Source organism: Plasmodium malariae, assembly GCF_900090045.1.
Source record: "Plasmodium malariae genome assembly, chromosome: 11".
Lineage (NCBI taxonomy): Eukaryota > Apicomplexa > Aconoidasida > Haemosporida > Plasmodiidae > Plasmodium > Plasmodium malariae.
The window spans coordinates 1,890,947-1,908,384 of NC_041785.1; the positions used below are offsets into that span (position 1 = coordinate 1,890,947).

General features: G+C 28.2%; 5 protein-coding genes across 5 annotated transcripts; 2 read left to right on the top strand and 3 right to left on the bottom strand.

The window, feature by feature from the left end:
- Positions 1 to 1,136: 1,136 nt before the first annotated feature.
- Positions 1,137 to 3,333, top strand: GWT1 (GPI-anchored wall transfer protein 1, putative; the record flags this gene model as incomplete). Its single annotated transcript, XM_029006145.1, is given in 2 exon segments — positions 1,137 to 2,681; positions 2,695 to 3,333. 2 exon segments carry the CDS (start codon positions 1,137 to 1,139, stop codon positions 3,331 to 3,333), a joined length of 2,184 nt encoding a protein of 727 aa, XP_028862663.1.
- A 747-nt stretch (positions 3,334 to 4,080) lies between these two features.
- PmUG01_11048000 (conserved Plasmodium protein, unknown function) lies at positions 4,081 to 6,884 on the bottom strand (the record flags this gene model as incomplete). The annotated part of the gene is made up of 8 exons (XM_029006146.1): positions 4,081 to 4,278; positions 4,544 to 4,715; positions 4,900 to 4,982; positions 5,136 to 5,277; positions 5,647 to 5,816; positions 5,995 to 6,025; positions 6,204 to 6,451; positions 6,681 to 6,884. 8 exons carry the CDS (start codon positions 6,882 to 6,884, stop codon positions 4,081 to 4,083), a joined length of 1,248 nt encoding a protein of 415 aa, XP_028862664.1.
- A 1,631-nt stretch (positions 6,885 to 8,515) lies between these two features.
- Positions 8,516 to 9,661, top strand: ENR (enoyl-acyl carrier reductase, putative; the record flags this gene model as incomplete). Its single annotated transcript, XM_029006147.1, has 1 exon — positions 8,516 to 9,661. One exon carries the CDS (start codon positions 8,516 to 8,518, stop codon positions 9,659 to 9,661), a length of 1,146 nt encoding a protein of 381 aa, XP_028862665.1.
- A 516-nt stretch (positions 9,662 to 10,177) lies between these two features.
- PmUG01_11048200 (conserved Plasmodium protein, unknown function) lies at positions 10,178 to 10,630 on the bottom strand (the record flags this gene model as incomplete). Its single annotated transcript, XM_029006148.1, has 1 exon — positions 10,178 to 10,630. The coding sequence occupies one exon, from the start codon at positions 10,628 to 10,630 to the stop codon at positions 10,178 to 10,180; it is 453 nt and encodes a 150-aa protein (XP_028862666.1).
- Positions 10,631 to 11,638: 1,008 nt separating this feature from the next.
- On the bottom strand, positions 11,639 to 16,072 carry PmUG01_11048300 (conserved Plasmodium protein, unknown function; the record flags this gene model as incomplete). Its single annotated transcript, XM_029006149.1, has 3 exons — positions 11,639 to 14,263; positions 14,524 to 15,725; positions 16,003 to 16,072. 3 exons carry the CDS (start codon positions 16,070 to 16,072, stop codon positions 11,639 to 11,641), a joined length of 3,897 nt encoding a protein of 1,298 aa, XP_028862667.1.
- Positions 16,073 to 17,438: the final 1,366 nt, after the last annotated feature.

The following is a 17,438-nucleotide window of genomic DNA, read 5'->3' on the forward strand; positions in this document are numbered from 1 at the left end:
TTAACGCACTAATATATTAATGAATTAACGAATTAACGAATTAATGTACTGATGAATGAAAGGTTATATGAGCTTAAAATAAAAAAAAAAAAAAAAAAATTTTTAAATAACAGAAAACAAAATGAACAAGCATTAAACGTGAGGAATTGAACAGGACGAACAAAAACTGCTGATAAATTGAATAAAGGATGCGAGAAGATAAAAATGCTTTCCATTCCTTTCGTTCTGTTTTTTCTTTCTTTTTCTTTCTTTTTCTTTCTATTTCTTTCCTTTTCTTTCCTTTTCTTTCCTTTTCTTTCCTTTTCTTTCCTTTTCTTTCATTTTCTTTCATTTTTTTTTCTTTTTTTTTCTTTCTTTCTTTTTCTTTCATTTTCTTTTTTTCTTTTTTTTTTTTGGTTTCATCATCTACATAAAGCTATGATGTACTGAAGTACGAACTACTAATTACATGTGTTTTTCGTAAAAATGCAAGAAATGAGAATTTTTTTTTTTTTTTTTTCGTTTTTAATCGAATAAAAATGTTTTTTGTTTTTTGGTGAAGTTAATCTTTATTTATTTACACATGCCACCCCATCATATATTTTCCTACAATCCTTTCCTTCAAGTAAAATTTTTTTCTGTGTACCATTCCTGCATGTGTATCTTTGCACAATATGCATATTTCTGCGTGCTTTCTTTTTTAACTCATTTATTTTGTTATTGTATATTTGTTCTCGTTTTTATTAATCTTATATATTATTTCATTTGTTTATTTATCATATATATTATCTCACTTGTTTATTTTCCTACTATACGTTTATCTCCACCTTCCTTTTTTTTTATACATATCAATTTTGTTTATACAAGAGGAAGAAGTTAACAAGTAGTGAACTAGTAACCCTCCCCCTCTTCCATTCGAAGTTGGAATAGTGCGTCTATGTTACATACATGCGTGTGTATGTACATATATATATATGTATGCATGTTCATACGTATGTTTATATGTGTATCCCCAAGCAGTAATTAAATTTATTATGGGTGTTTTGCTACCCCAGGTGTGAAACAGCGCGCTTAGCGAACATAATTTTTCTCTTCAAAAAAAAAAAAAAAAAAAAGAAGAGTAGCGTCTAGTGGAGAAAATAAAGCAAAAGTAAAAAATGACAAATTTAAATATAATTGTTTATCTTCTCGTTTGTCCCTTCAATTTAACATACGTGTTAGATTCAGTGTGTTATATGAGTGAATTAAGTAAAGTAACTCGGAATAAGAACACCTTCAGTTATGGAAATAAAAGGAAGAGTGGAAAATACTCACTACATTATGAAGAGTACTTGTATGATATGGGTAAATCATATTTCGAAATAATACTAAAGAATAAAAAAGATATTAGAAAAATGCAAGAAGCAAATTACGATATAATAATGGAACATTACAGTAGTAATAGAAATGAATACGAACTGGAGTTAGTACAAGTGAGAGAGGATATAATACACTTATTTTATAAAAATTTGAAAAGTGAAAAATTAATACAAATAAAAATTAACAAAAGAAATAATAATAATAATAATAATATTAATGGTGGAAAGTTTTATTCCTCTTTATTTGCTAATAATTGTCTTTATAAATTAAATGAAAAAGACTATAACATAATGAAAGAAACAACGAATCATAGCAGGGCAATAACACTAAATAGTTATTATATATACACATATATAATGTTTTTTGCTCTGTGTATATATGTAGAAAAGGGTTTATTAATTGCTTTTCCAGTTTTAAGAACATACGAAATAATTTTGACACTATTTATTGTGTTTGTACCTGCTATTTTATTTATATTTTTTTATTTTTACCTTAGCTTAATAAAAATATTAGCGCTTTTTCTTTTTTTTTACGTATTTTTTTTCCTATGCCACTCTAAGAAAAGAGAAGTAAACACAAGTACGGAGAAACTGCTTCGATTGGTGAGACCTGATCCTGCTATCACTACTGCAAGTGCTTCAGCTGCTAACACTGCTTCCGCCATTACCAATACTTCTAACGGAGTGGATGGGGAAAACTATGGTAGTAGGTACATGTTGCTAATGAACACGTCGTTAATGAGCATGAGACTGATGAACATGTGTATGACCTATCTGTGCATATTTGGAATCGACTTTTTTTTTTTTCCAAAACATTTTGCAAAATCATTTTATTATGGAAACACGTTGATGGACTTAGGAATTGGTGCTTGTATTACTTCAAGCGCATATACTTTTAAAAAAAGAAAATTAAAATATATACAAGAGAAGAAAAGAATATTTGAGTTAAAACATTTTATTTTGTTTTTTCTTGGAATTGCTAGGTATATAGCTATTAAAGTTTTCAGTTATCACTATAGTTCAACGGAATATGGTGTCCACTGGAATTTCTTTCTAACCTTATTTTGTACCTTTACTATTTCTAATATAGTTTTTATTATAATTAAAAAAATTTACCATATTTTTCTTTTTAGCTGTTTTTCGATTTTTTTGTATGAATTGTTTATACAATTTTTTACCATCCATGATTACTTATTAGTAGAGAATAAAAGAACAAATTTTTTTTCATTAAACAGGCAAGGTATTTTTAATGCCATCGGTTCGGTTAACTTGTATTTGTTCTCTGTTTCTCTTTGGCACGTATTTATCATGAGAAAAGCAGCAGAGAGGGGTGAAGCAGCAAGAGAGGGGTGAAGCAGCAAAGAGGGGTGAAGCAGCAAAGAGGGGTGAAGCAGCAAAGAGGGGTGAAGCAGCAAAGAGGGGTGAAGCAGCAGAGGGGATGTTCTTCAAAGATGAAGCTTACAATAAGGGAAACTCAAAAAAGAGACGAGTGAAATGTAGAACATTTATTTACTACTATAATCACTGCATTCCGGTGTGTATATCTCTTCAGAAGTATATTCAAAGATTCAAGCATAAGTTTTATTATGCCTATGTTAATGTGAAACTATTTTTCCTATCTTTTATATTTTATTGTCTTCACTTTATTTTAAATTCATTTGGAAATTATAGCGTAAGAATTTTATGTAACGCTAATTACATTTTTATCATATCATCGATCAGCTTATTTTCTCTGTCCTTGAGTTACTTAGTAGAATTCATCCTAGCAGTAAATATACGAATATACATATTAGACAAAATAAATCAAAACAGTCTTATCGTTTTTTTATTTTGCAATATTTTGATGGGTCTCTTTAACATCCTTTTTCGACCCTTGTTATACCCCCTCATATTGGATATACTCATTTTAACTGCCTACGCATTTTTAATTTTAATCTTCGCTAGTTTCTTGTCGGGATGTGCAAATCCGACCATGCTTGAAAAGAAGCAAGCATAGGCAGGTGTGTGCATGCGAGTATATGAAGCGAAGTTAATATATTAAAAAATAAAAATAAAAAAAAAAAAAAAAGCACAACATGTGCGTAAGCGTGTGCACTCACATATACCTGTGCCTAGAGCAGTGCAAGTGGACAAACAAGCGGAATGATTGAAAGGTAAAATTATTTTTTCTCACTTAAAAAAAAAAAAAAAAATGCACATACATTCGTACTTACATACCTGCATATATATATATGTATATATGTATATATATGTTTGTGCACATGTACAATGAGGACAGCGAACAAAATGCAGCTATACTGTTCATCCAACTTTACAAACATGTAATTGTTTAAGAAAAACAAATGGTCAAAAAATTGAAGATGTTAATAAATTGCCGCCAAATATTGCGTATATATGAAATTATCCATACATATATGCACATGTATATATACATGTACACATACATACATGCATAGATATATATACATGCAACCTCCAAAGGGCAATTAATTTTAATCCTGGTAGCTCACTAAGAAGAAAAGGAGTATTTCACCTTCAAGTTTTCATCTATTTTCTGTTAAGAAGAAATATGAAATATTTTAAAGGGGCAAGATATGCATAAAAAATGGAAATATTAAGTAAGGGTGGAAACATACAACGTAACCCTTTGCGACGGAAGTGCAACTAGACAGGAACAAGACTAACGTGATATTAGCAAGTACAAATAAACAAGCACAAAACCCAATCGATCCATTTGTTAACTTTAAAAATTAGAACGATTCGAATTTATTACCTCATTTATGACATCATTGCTTAAGTGGTCATGCCTATATTGTAAGCACATGGCTTCCTTAATGTACTTTGACAATTCACCTATGCCCATGGTAATATTGTTGTTTAGAAGAAAATTTTGAAAAATGATTATAATGCTCTCTTCATATTTCTTGATTTGAATATCAATCTATAGCAAAAAAGGAAAAGTTGGTAAACGGGGAAATGTGCGTATGAGTAAAACTGCAATAATGCAATTTGTATAGGTGCCTTACTATTTTTACTTTGCAACATTTTTGCTTAGTTTTGCTCAGTTTTGCTCAATTTTGCTCAGTTTTGCTTAGTTTTGCTTAGTTTTGCTTAGTTTTGCTTAGTTTTGCTCAGTTTTGCTCAGTTTTGCTCAATTTTGCTCAGTCTTTCCTTGTTTTATTTTTTTGCGTTTTCCTCCTTTCGACCTTTGAATAAAGATCTGTAATGAGAATTTTTTGTTGCTCCCTCTCGAGGGACAGTCTCTTTCTAAGTTCTGCATTTAACGCTCGTTCTTCCTTTATTTTATTTTCAAAAACGTCAAATGCTTTTTTTTCAGTTTTATGTTTCTGTTCATCCATTTTTTGATTTAACTCGACCCTAAAAACGAAGAAATCAGAACGAAACGTTGTAAATGCATTCGCAGAGAAGCAGTACACGTCCATATATATACATGTATAAATGGAAGTATAAAGACATGTATAAATATATGTATATATATACGAATATGTACGTGAATATATGTACATATGCACATATTTACATATGAACGTGCAGGCGTTACAATTTTTTTTCTAGATTTTCCTTTTCCTTCTTAATGCCGCTAATCGACTTAGTAATTTCTGATAAATGGCTTTGCAGTGACGCCTGATGGGAAGGGTGAATATATACACTTATATATATATAAGCTGTTAATTATTCTTTACATATATCCGCCCACACATATTGGAACAGTTACATACATGCCCATATACCCATCCACACGCATGCATGCATGCATTGAGAGAGCTCCTTTTTAACCTTTGCCTTTTTCTTCACATCTTCCTCGAATCTTTTGCAGGCACTAATACATATTTCAGTAATTCTTTTTTTCTCTTCTCTTTTTTCTACTTCCTTCTTTTTGCTAATTTGTAGTAGTTCGAGTGACACATTTCGGTATTTTCTGGGAATAGCAAATAAACAGAGCAGGTGCATTCACATATGCGTACATATAAATACTTACATATGTGCATATATTTATATGTATATATATTTATATGTATATATATATATATGTATATATATTTATATGTGTATATTTTTATATGTATATATATATATATATATATATATATATATTTATATGTATATATATTTATATGTATATATATTTATATGTATATATATTTATATGTATATATATTTATATGTATATATATTTATATGTATATATATTTATATGTATATATATTTTTTTTATTCTTCTTGATTGGATAGCTATTATAATTTAAAAAAAAAATAAAAAAAATAAAATAATCGATTTTTCATTTACTGTATTAAGAAGTCAACATCCTGAAGGACATTATTTTTGATTTCACTAATTTCGTTGATATGCTTCCTTTTCATATTTCTCAATACATTTTCGTATTTTGTAATTATATAATTCTGACATTTTTTCTCCTCTACATTTTTGTTTTTGTAAATTTCGATTGTCTTCATTAGCTGCAGTGGGGAAGGTGTGAAGCGTACATTTTTTCCAAACTTGAGTACTCTTGTTTTTGTGAGCTTATGTATATTATGTGCACATTCATGTACACAGATATACATGCATATGCGTATATTTTTGTATAAATGTGTCTGTTCTTTTTTGTGCCTATTTTTTTTTTTTTTTTTTTATAACGTGTGGGACTGAACTAGCAGCTAAGCTTTCTCTAAAGCGAAAAAAAAAAAAAAAAATTAAATTAAAAAAAAAAAAAAAGTGATATGCAAAGTGAAAAAGAAAAATAGCAAGGTAAAACATTTTGTTGTTCACTACATTTCGTCCACCTCATTACACATTTGCTTAGTGCCCCCATGCAACTATCACAACTATGTAAATGTTCATGATACCTTTCAAGATATTTTCTAACTAATTTGCAGCTATTGAAGATTTTTTTTTTTTTTTCGTGAATTTGCCCTTGTTCATTTTTTACTTGAATATTGTTTATTTGATTATTAACACATTTTTCCTTTTCTTTTTTCTTTTCCTCATCTCTGCTTTTATCATTGAACATATTTTTCTTTTTACGTTTCTGCCTTTTTTTTTCTTTTTCCAATGTGAACTTAAGACTGTACAAATGCTCAATCAGTTTTTTCAGCTTAGAGAAGGAAAAAAAAAAAAAAAAAAAAAAAAAAAAGGATTAATGTGGACTAACTCGTAGGTTAGATAGAACGGTACATGCAATGAACACTCGTACGTGTATTCCAAAGGTGTACATATCACTAACGTATCACTTACGTAGAACACATATGTCGTATACTTTTTTAGAGCAGAATGAAGGAATATGTATCTACTTCTTCTCCCTTTGTAAATATACAAAAACTTACTTGCGTATTTATTTCACCACTACCAACTTTATGTTCACTCGAGCCTTTTCTTTTACTGGCAACGTTTAAATTATTTTCATCATCTTGTAATGAATAATTTATATAATTCTCAATATAATTTGAATTTTGCAAAATGTCCTTTATGTTAGCTTTAGAGACACTCGTATCTTTATTTATAAAATTTTTCTTTCTTTCAACATCCATGTTTTATTTTTATATTGTTAAGAAAAATACACAAAAAAAAAAAAAAAACAAAAAAAAATTGAAAAAAAGAAATAAATGCATATGTAAATGTATGCATGATAAAACGGATTAATGAGGAACACGTAACATTTTATCTTTAACAAATAGACCAAGTTAAATAAAATGCATAACAAGTTCAAAAAAATACAAAATGAGCACAAAATAAATACAAAATAGGCACAAATCAAATACAAAATGAGCACAAATCAAATACAAAATGAGCACAAATCAAATACAAAATGAGCACAAATCAAATACAAAATGAGCACAAATCAAATACAAAATGAGCACAAATCAAATACAAAATGAGCACAAATCAAATACAAAATAGGCACAAATCAAATACAAAATAGGCACAAATCAAATACAAAATAGGCACAAATCAAATACAAAATAGGCACAAATCAAATACAAAAAAATTATCTTTAAAGCTCTTGTGTGCGATTTTCCCTACATAGCGTTACATGTTAATCTATCGCGATGAAACTCGCATATGCATAAGTGTATATATGATATACCTTTTCCTGGACATGTACACATGAGCATGTTAAGCTGTCATAAAGTGGATTGCATGTATTTAAGATTTCCTCTTTTTCACTAGAAAAACGTAGAACTGATTTTATTTCACATTTTCCCCTGCCTACATTCTATTTTTTTGTTTCTTTTGCTTTGTTTCTTTTGCTTTGTTTCTTTTGCTTTGTTTCTTTTGTTTTGTTCCTTTTCTTTTGTTCCTTTTCTTTTGTTCCTTTTCTTTTTTTTTTTTTAATTAAATACTCGCATGTATGCATACATGCACATATTTTTTTTTTACATATATGGTACTATATACCACACCATAAACAACCTGAAATGTACTAGTGATATGCTTATTTTATGAATAACCGGAAAAAAAAAAAAAAAAGAAAAAGAAAGAAGAAAGAAGAATGTGAGGGAGGGCATAAGAGTTTGAATAGTTGAGAAATACATATATTGTAGAATAAAAGAACGATACGTGAAATGCCGAAACAAGGTTTCGATGTGTAACTTTTTTTTTTTTTTTTTTTTTTTTTTTTGCCAATGGGTTGCGTATTGCAAGAAAAATTGTGTTATATAAATTATGAACAAGTCATGTGAAATTGGAAAAAAAAAAAAAAAAAAAAATATATATATATATATATATATGTATATATATATGATACAAATAAAAATCCATTTTAACCAATAAAAGTACATATTTTTTTGTGAGTATCCCTTTAAGAAGATACATTTTTTCTCTCAACTAGTTTGTTGTAATTTCGTTCAATTTGTTCTACTACACATGATCCTTATTTTGTAACCAATCACCAGGTCACGCAGCTACACCGCTGTTAATGCAACCTATTTTTTTTTTTCTTTTCTTTTTTTCTTTTATTTAATTATTATTTTATTTTATTATTTTATTTTATTATATTATATTATTTTATTATTTTATTCTATTATTTTATTTTATTTTATTATTTTATTTTATTTTATTATTTTATTTTATTATTTTATTTTACTATTTTACTTTTTTCATCCAAATAATGAAAAGAAGGGGACTGCTCAATGTAGCAGTCTTACTAATTAGCATAATAATGGCGGACTGCTTTATTAAGAACTACGGCAACAGCAAATTATACACGAATTTGTTGATACATGAAAAGAAGCAATGGAGGAAGAAGGTTGATAGCAAGCCGAAAATAGCAAATATGCTAAGAGTGAGTAGCCAAAATGGAGGCAGTGCACAGGGTGAGGAACAAAAGGATGCAGGTGAACAAAACGATATTTGCTTCATTGCAGGCATAGGGGATACGAACGGCTATGGATGGGGAATAGCCAAGGAGCTTAGCAAGAAAAACGTTAAGCTGATTTTCGGAATATGGCCCCCAGTTTACAAAATATTTATGAAAAATTATGAAAACGGAAAATTTGACAATGATATGATTATTAATAAAAATACAAAAGAAAAAATGGAAATTTTGGATGTACTTCCATTTGATGCTTCATTTGATACTTACAATGATATTGATGAAGAAACAAAAAATAATAAAAGATATAATAATTTACAGAATTATAGTATAGAAGAAGTAGCTAATTTAATTCATAATAAATATGGAAATATTTCTATGCTTGTACACTCATTAGCAAATGCTAAAGAAGTACAAAAAAGTTTATTAGAGACAAGTCGTAATGGATACTTGGATGCCTTAAGTAAAAGTTCGTATTCACTAATATCTTTATGTAATAATTTCTGTAAATTTATGAAGCCTGGATCGAGTATTATTTCCTTAACATATCATGCTAGCCAAAAAGTTGTACCAGGATATGGAGGAGGTATGTCAAGTGCAAAAGCTGCACTTGAATCGGACACAAGAGTTTTAGCTTATCATTTAGGGAGAAAATATAAAATCAGAGTTAATACTATTAGCGCTGGGCCATTAAAATCGAGAGCAGCTACTGCTATTAATAAAATGAGTCCGAAAATTATGAACAGGTCAGATGAAAATGAAAAGGAAAAGGAAAAAGAAAAAGAATCATATTCATTTATAGATTATGCAATTGACTATTCAGAGAAATATGCACCGTTAAGGCAAAAGTTATACTCAACTGATGTTGGGGCAGTTGCTTCATTTCTCTTGTCAAGAGATAGCAGAGCAGTAACGGGACAAACTATATACGTGGACAATGGCCTGAACATCATGTTTGGCCCTGACGACTTATTTCAGAGCGAGGGCAGCTAAGTTGTTCATTTGTTCAGTTGTACGTGCGTACAAGTATGTATGTGTATGTACATGGTACAATGTATACACTTTTATACAAGTATTAATAGCTATTCTCATGAGAAATATGCATAACAAATAAGTTTCTTTAACGTTTGCATTTTTTTCAAAAAAAGGTTAACTCTTTATTATATTTGTTTAAAAAAATTTTAAATATTTTTATTAATTTTTTTTAAAAAAAATTTTCAAAACAATAGTATTTTTTTTTCAAAAATTACAAATTTTTATCGCACGTATTGTATTTGACCATTTAAACATTAATGTCTATATGCGCGCATACATAGTACGAACATATATACATACATACATATATATGTATGTATGTATGTATAAACATGAATGTACATACACATTGCACCGTAAAAATTTGCAGAGGAACAAACACTTCCAACTACATAGCATGTAACACAGGATAAACAAAAAAACAAAAAGTCAAACATCAAAATAGTTAAATAAACTCATATAAACGATTCATTTTTACGTCTTGTATTTTATAAATCTTTGTAATTCATTTTTCTGCTTTATATAATCTGGATCCTCATCCGTTTTAAAAAAAGGGTAAATGTTTTTAAAAATATTATCTGCGTTTATAATAACTTCTTCATCTGATTCAGACTCGAATAAATGTGTAGCTTCAACTTGCTCATTTTTTTTTTTTAATAAATTGTTAAACCATATTTGTTCGCTTATTTCTAAATTGTCATTATTTAAATTTTTGGAATCCTCTTCATTATAATGAGCTTCACTACGATATTCACTGGTCCCTCCCTCTTTATTTTTATTTAATTTTTTAGTCATTACATGTTTTTCATTCCCACTCCCACGTTCTACATTATTTATTTTACTAAATTCGTTATTGTTTAAATCTCCTTCAGGAATATAACGAGGTACTTTAAAAAGTAAGTCGCTCTCGATCTTTTCTTTTTTCATGGTTTTTTTTGTTCTTTTTAATAATATCCTGTATCTCTTATTTATTTTGTACTTTTATTTTTTTTATTAATAAGTAAATAAATTAGAGTACTTGTTGAAGAATAATCGTTTAAAAAGATATCTACTTTAAAAATTTACCAAATATCTCTAAAAAGCAATAACAAAAAAAAAAAAAAAAAAAAAAAAAAATTAAGTATATATATATATGAATACGCTAAAACAGACCTATGTACACGTGCAACACAAACGGAAAAAATATTTTTTCAAAAAATAAGTATGCACAAATATGTATATGTATATATATATGAGAACAAGATTAATTTTCTTTTTTTTCATTTTATTAAATAAAAATCTTTCAACTTATAAATTCATGGTCGTGTTAAAAATTTTTTTTCGTTAAATGGGGACATAAAAAAGTTAAAAAAGTAGAAAACCTTAACACATATTTGAACAAGGCCGTATTATTTATATTATTATAAAATAGGCAATGATTTCAACAAATTTGTTTTCAAACATTACAGTTATTTTGTCATATGAACTGTGAAAAAAAAAAAAAAAAAAAGTTTTAAATAAATAATAAACATATGAAAAATAGATAATAAATAAATAATAAATATTTCTATGCATGAATATTCTTTGTTCCCCTTTTCGCTTGTTAATTTTTTATATAGAAACGTATAACAAAATTTGCTAATAAAAATTTGCGTATTCAAAGTGGAGTTGTTCGTAAGGTTCTTTTCTACACATGCGAATAAAACCATGTATAGTCCGAGTTAGCAGTGAAGTCGGGTATTATGAACATATTGCATACATATATATATAATATATATATATATATATATATATATATATATATATGTACATGTACATATGTGCGTATCTTATTTGTTGCCTTAATTTTAATTTGAAAAAAAAACAAAAAACAAAAAAAAAAAAGACTCAGCATTTTATGCATATTTATAACGCTTATATAACACGTTCTCTTATGACTCTTAAGACATGGACAGGTCAAGAACTGCTCGTTATGTAAGAAAAGAAGTGCTTCAGGTTCGTTTGAAATTTATCGTAAAGATTTTCAAAATTTTGCGATTTTTTATAATGTGGCAATTTTTTTTTTTTAGTTTTATTTTTATTAATTTTTTTATATATTATTGTATGGTTTGTTTTCATTTCCTTATTTTTACTATTATTTCTTCTGTAATGGTAAACAGCTAGCTTATTTTCCTCGCGGTGAATTATATCATCGTTCAGATTCTGCGTAATGGTTGACGTACTTTTTTTAAGCTCGTCGTTAGTACAATAATTACAAGTACTTCTCCTGTCGTTGACCCTTTGACACATATTAACATGATTTTTATTTAATTCAATTAGTTTGTACAAGTTACCCAACTTGTTTTTCCGTAAAAGTTTTTTTGTAGTGTAGCTTTCCGAAATTTTCGCTGTTTTTCTTCCTAATTTTTTATCTCCTTTTCTTCCTACCTCTTTTTCTGACTTTTTTTTTTTTTTTTGAATTTTTTTCCTGTCTTGTTCAGAATATTTTACCGTATTTCGAAAGAGGTTACATTTTTTTTTCATTTGCTTATGAATAAGGCATTTTTTTTTTTCCATTGTTTGATTATTTTCGGATGAATGCGCGACTTTCTTTGTTTTTTCGCAGCAGCTTCTTCGACTGTTTTTCCTTTTTTCTCGTCTTTTCTGTTTCATTTGCGTTGCTCTGTTTTTATTAATTATTAATTGATGTAAAATGAGTGGTAGAGACCCTATGAGGGGGCCTAAAATTAGCCCCTTCGATCCAAAAGTAGTGATAGATAAGAACAAGGAGAGAGAGACTAACCACGCATGTGTGTGTGGAATTTCTCTATAAATTGTTGTTGTAAAATATATATAAATAAAAAAATTTATTATAAATAACAGTACAGAAATAAATTTTTGTTTTTGTATTATCCATAGGTGTAAAATAATAATAAGAATAAGTATTTCTGGAGATATAATAGGTATTAGTGACAGAATAATACATGTCAATGTAGGTACATAAATGATAGGGAATTGGAAATATGAAAATATTAACCATATATATAAAGTATAAAAATATATTCTTTTTAATGTACATATAATTATTGCTTTTAAATTTTTCGTAATATTATAAAAGAATATACTTGATGGATCAACTACTAATAAAACATCTTTTAAATAATTTAAAACAGATTTTTTTGATGATATTAAATAATATAATGCTGTGAAGAAAATCATTGCTTGTACTATTGCATCAAATGTAAACATAAAAAAATTAAAAAAGATTAATATAAAAAATATCAATATTTTTAGTAACCCATAACTATTGTTAAATATAATATATTTTGTTAATTTCCCAATGTCTTCTATTTTTTTCAAAGATAAAAATATGCTGTTCATGTAATTTATGAACTCTTTAAATTTATAATTAGGTTCTTTCGATGGGTCATATACGTTAACCGTTAGGCTCTTCGACCATTTGCTTTTGCCATCATCCCCATCTACAGTGGCTTTACCACAACACCGTTTATTCTCATTATCACTGCTGCTGTTGTTGCAAATGAGAATATCACTACTGTAGTTATTACTACTGCCATTGTTAACATTACTTCCATTGTTACCATTACTGCCATTGTTAACATTACTTCCATTATTACCATTACTGCCATTGTTAACATTACTTCCATTGTTACCATTACTGCCATTGTTAACATTACTTCCATTATTACCATTACTGCCATTGTTAACATTACTTCCATTGTTAACATTACTTCCATTGTTAACATTACTTCCATTGTTAACATTACTTCCATTGTTAACATTACTTCCATTGTTAACATTACTTCCATTATTATCGTTTCTGTACTTCTCTTTTCCCCCCTCCTTGATGCCATCCTTACTTTTTGATTCGCTCCCACCATACGGCTGCTTTCTATGCAATTTACTTTCCTTTTTCCCCTGCAAAGTACTGACAGAACTGGTACTGCCGAACATATGTGTATTACTGATAGATGTGGTGCTGCTAGACCTGTCGATATTACTTCCCCCTTCCATTTCATCCAAAAAGATGTTTACTAAATTTTTTCCAACGACTCCAGTTTGACGACTACTCCTCTTTTCAGAGTTCCTCCTTGCTTTCTCATCAGATTTATTGTTTGAAAAAAAAATATTTTTAGAAATGTAATAAAGCAATTTTTTTAGACTACAAAAGAAGCTATTATTTTCTTCACTCCCTTCCTTATTTAAACATACATGCACACCACATTCTTTTCCCTTTTGTATAAAATTTTTTTTTTTTTTTTTCTTATCTTTCCATTCTTCCCTTAAAAAGAATACTTGTCTTTTAATATTACATAAATTATTTTCCCTAATAAGCGCAAACCGTTTAACAAGTATAGGAAGACAACAACTATTTAAAGGGATATTACTATTATTCCTAAAATTATATGAATAAATATTTTCATATATATCGATCGCTCTTTTTAAATGTCTAGATATAGACGAAATTGTATTGTTGCTAAGGAAGGGTATCTTGGTTAAGTTCATTAACTCGTACAAGTGCTCTATATCATCCTTGCCTCTCTTCCGGTAAAAATTTTTGAAATTTTGAATGATGGAAGCCTAAAAAGGGTGAGGGGAGAAAAAAAACAAAAAAATGAGTTTTTGTAGGGGTGTACAGCAGACAAGTGAAAGGTCAGAATGGGGAGTTGAGTAGTGAGTTTTGAGTAATGAGCAGCGTAATGTGTAAGGAGAACACTACAATGGGAAGGAAACATTATGCATAGATGTAAATAGGAGTGTAGGATTCTCCAATGGAGCAACCCCCTTTATTCTTTATTTTTATTTATATTTATTTTTTTTTTTTCCGTTTTTCGGCTAACGTTTCTAAAATTGGAAGATAGATAGCTGTTGAGCGAGTTGATGATAAAGACTGACTCACCATAAATATTGAATACGAAGAAGACAGAGATAGACGAAATGATAATAATTGAAAAGATGATTATAAGTATAGTTAAGATGTCATTCATGTAATGCTTGTATATGTAAGCATAATCAACGGAAAGATTGCGAGTATATTTATTATAATATTTTTTAAATATATTATAAAAATACTTTAACCATATTATTTTTATAATTTTATAAAAGATAAAAAAAAACAAAACACATATAGTAACTGATAAGAGAAAATCTTTATATTTATGAAAAATGCCTTTAAGTATATAAAAAAATATAAGCCTATGTAATATTAAAAAATAAATTTCGCTTGCATTCCTATTTTCATAATCTTCAAAGCTATTATTTATACTCTCCTTCTTTTCTTCTTTGTATATAGGTTTTATTATTAAAAAAAATACATAAAGGTATATATATAATTCCTTCTTCACATTTATCATGAGTTTGTAAAATCTTCTTTTGTATATGTTGCATGTTTTGCTTGTCACACTCGGTTTTCTACTCCTTTGCAATGGATATGCTTCCCTCTCTCCACAGTCAACTATTTTTCCGCCTGATTTTCGATCTATTTTTCTGTCCACATATCCCTCCGTTTTTGCATCTTTATCTCCATCTCCTTTTCCTTTCCTCCACATTTGAATATTAGCATATGTCTTCACTTTATTGTTCATATTAGTTTGATAGACATTTTCGCTATTATCACTTGGTACATAATTTATCTCCTCCAACTCTTTGTATTCTTTGTATTCTTTGTATTCTTCGCATTCTTTGTATTCTTTGTATTCTTCGCATTCTTTGTATTCTTCGCATTCTTTGTACTCTTTGTCTTCTTTGGATGTTGTTCCTACAGTCTGTATATCCTCAATACTGGCAATCTCATGCCTGTGTACTCTGTCCACTCTTATATTTTTCGAGTTGGAATATTTACTCGGTACTTCACCTGGTTTGCTCCGTGAGATTACCGTTTTTATGTTTTTTCTTTTTTTAATAAATTTTTTTTTTAAAAACTCGGAAATTTTTACCTTAACATGGTGTAACGGAATGGAAACAATAAAAGCCCAAAATAGCGAGTAAAAGTAGTACTTTAAAATTATGTAGTTGTAATACACACAGAGAATCAATAGTATTCCTGAAAAGGGAAATATGTACGTGCATTTGTTTGGTTGTCAGTCTGTTCGTAATTTTATTGTTTTTTCGTACTTTTGTTTATTTTTTTTAAGACAGCGGGTACTACTTGTACCTATGTCCACACATATGTACACATTTTCATTGTGCATCTAGATAGTATTCGCGCACACGGTCTTTTTAATTTAATTTTTATCTTATCTTATTTGTTGTTTGTTATTTCTTGTCTTGTTTGTCTTTTTTTTTTTTTTTTTTTTTTTTTTTTTCTTTTATATTTTCACCTATAAGGTACACAATAAAGTGAACAATGGCTTTTTCTGTTTCATATTTGAACAAGTTTGCTCTATTCATTTTCTTCATTCATTTTTATTAAATGTTTGTATGTGCATGTGTATGTGTATGTGTATGTGTGTGTGTGTGTGTGTGTGCGGAGAGGACAATGTATGGTTGTGCTAAAAAAAAGGATAGATCAAAAGAACGAATTAAACAAATAAAATTAAAGTAAAATTATTTTAACTCTACTTCAACGTTTTAACAGTAATGTTCAAGGGATTGTCCTATAATAACTTCATCTCCTAAATAGACTATTATTATCTTTACAAAAAATATAAATTTGTTTACACAAAAAAGAAATATAAATCAAAAATATACTTATGTATCATAGGATGAAAATAAAACGTAAAGAAAACAAAAGTTGTAAAAAAAAAAAAAAAAAAATATGCAATTTCTGTTTTAAGCTAGCTAAAACTGAAAAAATGAAAATATGAATGGTCAGAAAAAAACGAAATAATATAAAAATAACGGTTATATAAATATTACGGATATATAAATATTACGAAAAAGCGAATATTTCGGAAAAGCGAGTATTTCGGAGAAGTAAATATTACGAATATGTAAAATTTTCCTATAATGAAAAATTTCGTTCAACTATTCTAAATAATATTGTCTTTTTTAGTGTTTAAAAAATATGGTGAATGAAAAATGACTGCGCGATAGCACATTCAGTGCGCCTTGCACGTTGTAGGAGTAAAGCAAAATAAAGCAAATAAAACGGAGCAAAATTATGGAGTGAAACAAACAAATGGGATGAAGCAACCAGTTGGAGAGAATCAAACTAATGAAATGAAACAAAACTAAACAAATGAAATTAAATGAAGCAAACGAATGGAATGGAGCAAACGAATGGTATGGAGCAAACGAATGGTATGGAGCAAACGAATGGTATGGAGCAAACGAATGGAATGGACCAAACGAATGGAATGGAGCAAAACAAAGCAATGCAAAATTATATAATAAAAGGAGAGGTTTCCCCTAACAGTAAAATTAAGCATTAACAATTTGTAAACACATTAACGCCTGAAAAAACAAAAAAAATAAAAACATGCAAATGTGTACATTTACATATTAACACTTGGAAGATAGCAAAACACGAATTGCTTTAAATGCAATATGTAATGATATGCACATATATATATATATATATATATATATAAACACAAAAACACAAAAAACTTGGACACCAATTAATTCGAAAAGGGAAAACAAAAAATGCCATGTACGTTTCCCTAACAATTTATTCTTATCCCTTTTGCAAAAAAAAAATTTGTTACTGATGTGTTACTACTTTGACAGTAAAGTTTCGTCATAATGTTAGTCATATAAGAATGAGAATGAGAAACGGCAAAAGGAATAAGAAGTAAAAGAAGATAAAGAAAAA